Genomic DNA, 6,702 nt, shown 5'->3' on the forward strand with positions numbered 1-6,702 from the left:
GTCAGACGGTGGACGGGGAGCTGCAGGTGGAGGTCACTGACGACACGTTAAACACAAATAAAAGTACTTGAGTGGAGGACATTTATGTGTTTAGAGACATGTTTGTGCCTCGATGTTAAAAATGTTGTTAAAAATAATAAGAATTTAAATTTATTTTAATTCATTTGAATTTAAATTGGTTGTTTACTTTATGTTTTCTGATTTTAATAAAAGTGACTGTTAACTTTAAGAAACAGTGAGCTAGCTAGCATGCTACTGTGCACAGAGACTATTGAAAAATAAAATAAAATATATAATAACAACAACAACAATAATAATAATAATAATGATAATGATAATAATAATAATAATGATAATAATAATAATGATAATAATAATAATAATGATAATAATAATAATGATAATAATAATAATGATAATAATAATAATGATAATAATAATAATAATGATAATAATAATAATGATAATAATAATAATAATAATAATGATAATAATAATAATAATAATAATAATAATAATAATAATAATAATAATAATGATGAACATGTACTTTTAAATAAGAAGCCAGACAGTAGTTTTAAAACTTTATTGTCACTTATTTCCCTGATAAAATACTTGGGTTTATCGTGTGACTTGAGCTCATAAAAGACAGAATCCTCTTGATCTAATCTGAGTCGCTGCTGCTGCACGAGCTGCTGGACGACTGCGGAGAGACGGAGACAGATTTAGGACAAAATACTGAACAAATGTGTTTATATGAATGTAGTGTTTGATTTGATGTGAAGAGAATTACAAAGTGGTCAGTCCTGTTTGTTCAAAATCTTTTTAAACTGGACGAGTTATGTGTTTTTCCTAGAGTGCATGCAACTCCATTTACTACAGCTTATTTGAATCATCCTTCATGTTATAAACAAAAGCAAAAGAAGAAACATGACTCTAGCTCTTTATTTGTCACATTGTTATTGTAGATTCCGGCGTCCAAAGTATAAATGGCACCTGAGGAATGTAGCAAACAAAAATAAACTCAAGATAACTCCAAACTTGTTCTGCATTTCTTGACCCTGACAAGGCGCAACTGTGACGTGAAACTCCCTCAGTGTCTCTGGGTTAAACCTGCATGTGGACCAGAGTACCTAGCTGGAGGATTATTGTACATGTTTTGTGTTGACGGGCAAAACCAGAGGAACCCCCCCCCCCCCCCCCAGACACAGGCAGAACATGCAAACTCACTCACTTTTTGGAAATACAGACTCTTAAATGCAAACACATTCCTCTCGTGTGCATCATCTTTCGGCAGCTTTCTCTCCAGATTGAGATCTTTGCTGGGCGCCATTAGTCTCGGCAAAAGTTTAAACTGTGACGACACAAAAACTCTTACCCCGTGACTGTCTTTGCCTTTCTTGTGGCACTTGCGATGCTTGTGTCCCTTCTTGCCCTTTCGTCTTTTGTCCCTCTTGACGCCGTGGCAGCCCTGCTTGTGCCCTCCTCCTCCTCCTCCTCCGTGGCCATGTCCGTGTCCTCCTCCTCCTCCTCCTCCACAGCCCCCGTGGCCATGTCCGTGTCCTCCTCCTCCGTGTCCGTGTCCTCCTCCTCCGTGTCCTCCTCCTCCACAGCCCCCGCGGCCGGACATCTCTGCAAATTCAAACTCTAAAAAACAACAACAAAAAGGCTAAATTAATTTAAATTTGCGTTTGAGTGTGAACATATCCATGCAGAATTACGACGCTTGTTTGTTTTCTTTTTTATTTCTTTGGTTAAAGGTCTCACCTGTTTGTCTCTATGGAGCTCTTATCGCCTGCAAGTTTCCACAGTAAAGCATTACCCCTCACCAGAAAGTTACAGAGTGCAGCTTTAATTCAGAAACAACTTAAAGTGCTCATATTGGACTATTCTCTGATCTGTCCTAATGTCGTTTCCTCGTCACAAACAGACCTGGAGTTGTGTTTTTTTTGTTGCATTCACACATGTTAAACACACGAACCTGCAGATTTAGAAATTTTCTTCTCTCAAACTGAAAACGCTCTGTTCCCCCTTGTGATGTCATCGTGTGGCGATACAGGAAGTGCTCCGCTGTGTTTTTAAACTCCACACACATTTCTAGAATCATTTGGATAATTTCAGTCCTGGAATAACTGACAATCTCTACTGAACTAAATGTAAAGGAGGCAGATGTTAACTTTGAAAACTACCACTTGATGACATCACAAGGTGGAACAGAGCGTTTTGAGCTTTGCAGATGTTGCAGACTAATAATAAAGTGTGACTCAAACACGTGCGAATGAAACAAAACACGATAAATCTGATGAAATACTCACGTTGAGTTGAAGCCTGCAGGACGGCGGCGTCTCTCACCTGCTCCTGTTTTATACTCTCAGAACACTCCTCCCTCTTTCCCTCCCTCCCTCCAACCCTCTATTTGTCTCTCTCTCTTCTAAATCTCCCTTTCCCTTTCTCTCTCCTCCATTATCTCTCCTTTTCTTTCTCTTTTCTCTCCTCCACCTTCTCTCCCTCTATCTCCATCGCCTGTCTCTAATCTCTCTCTTTCCCTCCCTCCCTCTTTATCCCTCTCTCTGTCTCCATCCCCTCTTTCTAATAGATCTCTTTCCTCCTTCCCGCTTTCTCTCTCTTCCCCTAAAACAGAAAAGTGCACAATAAAACTCTTCAGTCACAACAGATAAACAGAAGCGTCTGAGTCTGGATTTAAACTTTGTCAAAGTCGAGGCCTGAGTCACATCTTCAGGAAAAATGTTCCAGGTTTGAATTGAACAAAACTGAAACACTGATTCCTCATGTTTAGTCCTGACTCTGGACCAGCAGGAGGCCGGTCCCTGAAGTCCTCACAGTGTGAGATGGTTCATGTGGCTCGAACATGTGGGAGATGTTCTTTGGTGCTGGTCCATGTAGAGACTTGTTCCTCTAGATTTCTCTCCTGATTTGAAGGTTTTAGAGAGAGAGACTGGAGGTGACACTTTCTCTATGTTTCTGTGACTTGAGTCTTGTCTGAGTTTAGCTGGAGAAAGTTGTTTTTCCTCCACACACTGATCTGTTGAATCCACTGGTCCATATTCACCTGCTGCAGTGAGACATAGATCTGACTCGTCTGCAGAGTTGTGTGTGACACATTATTGTTGTGTATTAACTGTCCTAACAGCAGCATGTAGAGACTGAACAACAGGGGCCCCAGGACTGACCCCTGGGGCACCCCACAGGTCAGGGACATTTTATCTGAGACACATTTTCCAATTTCAACAAAGTACTCCCTGTTTTCTAAATAGGACTTGAACCAGTTTAGTACTGTACCACAGATGCCCTCCCAGTCCTCTAGTCTCTGTAAGAGGATCCCATGATCCACAGAGTCAAAGGAAACACTCAGATCTAACAGGATCAACACTGAGACTTTGCATCAGTGTCAGGTGGACGTCATTTGTCCTTGATCAGAGCATCTCAGTCTGTGGGTCTAAAACCTGAATGGAAACATCAAAGGAGTTGTTCATTTGGAGAAAGTTAATAATCTGTTGGTAAAGAACTTTTTCAAGGACTTTGCCTAAAAACGGCAGATTAGAGATCGGTCGATAATTGTTCGATACTGTGGCATCAAGACTGCTCTTCTTTAGAAGGGGCTTGATAACTGCAGTTTTCAAAGCTCTTGGGAATGTTCCAGATTGAAGTGACATTAACTGTCTGAGTGAGAGGTGACAGCAAACTGTGAAGCACAGACTTTAGAAATTGAGTGGGTCACACATGGAGGCAGCATGTAGATGAACTCAGACTGGTGACGATCTCTGGGACAGTTTTGTCAGTTACAGGTGCAGACTGAGTCAGCTCTAAGTGTCTAGGTGGTGCTGGGTTGTTATTTACGTCATGGAATTGATGTCATTTTTAATGCCCTGAACCTTGTAATTAAAGAAAACTGCAAACTCATTGCACTTAGATGAGGAAATTAGTTCTAACAGCAGCGGAGCAGGAGGGTTTGTTAATCTGTTTACCGTTGCAAACAGGACACGAGAGTTGTTACTAAAACTTCCAATAATGTCATAAAAATCCCTCTCCCTTGTTCTACATAAACTGTGGTTGTACATGTGCATCTTTTCTCTGTAAATCTCATAATGAACCTGGAGCTTTGACTTGCTCCATTCCCGCTCGGCCCTCCTCCCTTTTCTGTGCCCTGACCGAGTCATCATTCCTTCATGGCGCTTTCTGCTCATCTTTAACCATTTTAACCTTCATCGGGGCAATGGTGTCCAGAACATTCAAAACACTCGAAGTTACAGAGTTCAACAAATCATCAACATCAGAACATGAGGCATTTTCAAAGTGTATCATTTCCATGAACAGTGCACCTGTTTTATCATTTATGTGTCTCCTTCGAACAACTGCAGGAGCAGCTGCTGGTTTGGGAATAACAGACAGGTCAAAAAAGACACAGAAATGATCAGAGCAACATCCACCACACTGACATTTGAAATATTTACTCCTTTTGTAATGAGCAGGTCCAGAGTGTGCCCTCTGTTGTGGCTCGCTGACATGCTGAGTCAAACCAAAGGTTTCAAGGACAGAACTGAGCTCTTTAGTGTTTCTGTCAAACACATTATCCACATGTACATTAAAATCACCTGTGATGACTAAACCATCAAAGTCTGTGCATACGACTGAAAGCATCTCAGTAAAATCATCAATAAAACTCAGACAGTGCTGGGGAGGTTTGTATATAACTAAGTAGAGTCTGGAGGGGGATTGTTTTAGCTCCATTTTAAATGAAACATACTCAAAAGATGAAAACACCCCAAATGATAATCTGTGAGTGACCAAATTATCTCTAAAAAATGCACACACACCTCCACCCTTTCAGATTCAAATTTGAAGTTGGGTGAAGTTGATTCCATTAGAACTGCATTACCTGTGTTTTTGTCGAGCCATGTTTCAGTTAAAAAAATAAAGAATGAATAAATAATAAAATAAATAAAATCATCAATTAAAAAAAGATTTCTTACGCAAAATAAACTAGGACTAAACCAGGACTGAACCAGGTTTAAAACAGGACTCCAGTGTGTCCTGGGTCTGACACACAGGGAGGGCATCTGACACACAGGCCTTAGAGGCCACACAGAGTCATGGTCTCTCCTGTGTCCTCCAAACACCAGACGAGCCTCCTCATCCGGCTGAATAATAAACTTTGCAGACTTGGTCTGACGCTTTAAGCTCCGCACACACAGAGACAAAGTTACACAGAAAGTTACAGCTCCACTTTCTCCATTCAAAACAATTCTGTAATGGTTCAAATAATTTGTATTGAGGTAAAGACAACACTGATGTTTCCACTGTGGAATGTTACTACACCTGCCCTTTAAACACACATTACCTTTAAACACACAGGCCACACCTCAACAGTCATGTGCTCAATGGACCCATGTCCTCAGCCACAGGTCGCTCCAACTGCGACGCTGGAGCTGCAGAGGGATTTTAAAAACACGCTCACGTACAGTGGGGCAAAACAGTATTTAGTCAGCCACCAATTGTGCAAGTTCTCCCACTTAAAAAAGGGCAAAAAGGAAACCAGAAACAAAACTGTAGACCTGCACCAGGCTGGAAAGACTGAATCTGCAATAGGTGCAGCTTGGTGTGAAGAAATCAACTGTGGGAGCAATTATTAGCCTGATAATCTCCCTCGATCTGGGGCTCCACACAAGATCTCACCCCGTGGGGTCAAAATTACACAAGAACAATGAGCAAAAATCTCAGAACCACACGGGGCGACCTTGTGAATGACCTGCAGAGAACTTGGACTAAAGTAACAAAAGGCACCATCAGTAACACACTACACCACCAGGGACTCAAATCCTGCAGTGCCAGACGTGTCTCCTGCTGAAGACAGGACATGTCCAGGCCCGTCTGAAGTTTGATAGAAGCATTTGGATGATCCAGAAGAGGATTGGGAGAATGTCATATGGTCAAAACAAACCAAAATTTGGTGAAAGCACAACTTGTCGTGTTTGGAGGAGAAAGAATGCTGAGTCTCATCCAAAGAACACCAGACCTACTGTGAATCATGGGGGTGGAAACATCATCCTTTGGGGCTGTTTTCTGCAAAGGGACCAGGACGACTGATCTGTGTAAAGGAAAAAATGAATGGGGCCATGTATCGTGAGATTTTGAGTGAAAACCTCCTTCCATCAGCGAGGGCATTGAAGATGAAACGTGTCTGGGTCTTTCAGCGTGACAATGATCCAAACACATCGCCCGGGCAACGAAGGAGAGGCTTTGTAGGAAGCATTTCAAGGTCCTGGAGTGGCCCAGTCTCCAGATCTCAACCCCATTGAAAATCTTTGGAGGGAGTTGAAAGTCTGTGTTGCCCCAAAACATCACTGCTCTAGAGGAGATCTGCAGGAGGAACGGACCAAACTACAGCAACAGTGAAAACCTCTGGAGACTTATAGAAAAAGTTTGACCTTTGTCACTGACAACAAAGGGGATATAACAAAGTATTGAGATGAACTTTTGTTATTGACCAAATACTTATTTTTCACCATAATTTGCAAATAAATTCATAAAAATTAGACAATGTGATTTTCTGGATTCTTTCCCTCATTCTGTCTCATAGTTGAAGTGATGAAAATTCCAGGCCTCTCTCATCTTTTTAAGTGGGACTTGCACAATTGGTGACTAAATACTTTTTTGCCCCACTGTAGATGAACATAATGCCAT

The 6,702-nt window shown here is 41.3% G+C and overlaps 2 protein-coding genes across 2 annotated transcripts in view; one reads left to right on the forward strand and one right to left on the reverse strand.

Annotated features, from left to right (window-relative positions):
* osgepl1 (O-sialoglycoprotein endopeptidase-like 1) overlaps positions 1-6,702 on the forward strand; it is a 56,847-nt gene that overhangs the window by 28,680 nt on the left and 21,465 nt on the right. The gene's annotated exons all lie outside the window — the stretch shown is intronic.
* Positions 572-2,336, reverse strand: LOC117388829 (holotricin-3-like). Its single transcript, XM_055230620.1, has 3 exons — positions 2,316-2,336; positions 1,379-1,647; positions 572-703 (listed from the first exon to the last, which is right to left on the reverse strand). The coding sequence occupies exons 2-3, from the start codon at positions 1,628-1,630 to the stop codon at positions 665-667; spliced, it is 291 nt and encodes a 96-aa protein (XP_055086595.1). The 5' UTR covers positions 1,631-1,647; positions 2,316-2,336; the 3' UTR covers positions 572-664.

This window comes from Periophthalmus magnuspinnatus, chromosome 21 (assembly GCF_009829125.3).
Source record: "Periophthalmus magnuspinnatus isolate fPerMag1 chromosome 21, fPerMag1.2.pri, whole genome shotgun sequence".
Taxonomy (NCBI): Eukaryota; Metazoa; Chordata; class Actinopteri; order Gobiiformes; family Gobiidae; genus Periophthalmus; species Periophthalmus magnuspinnatus.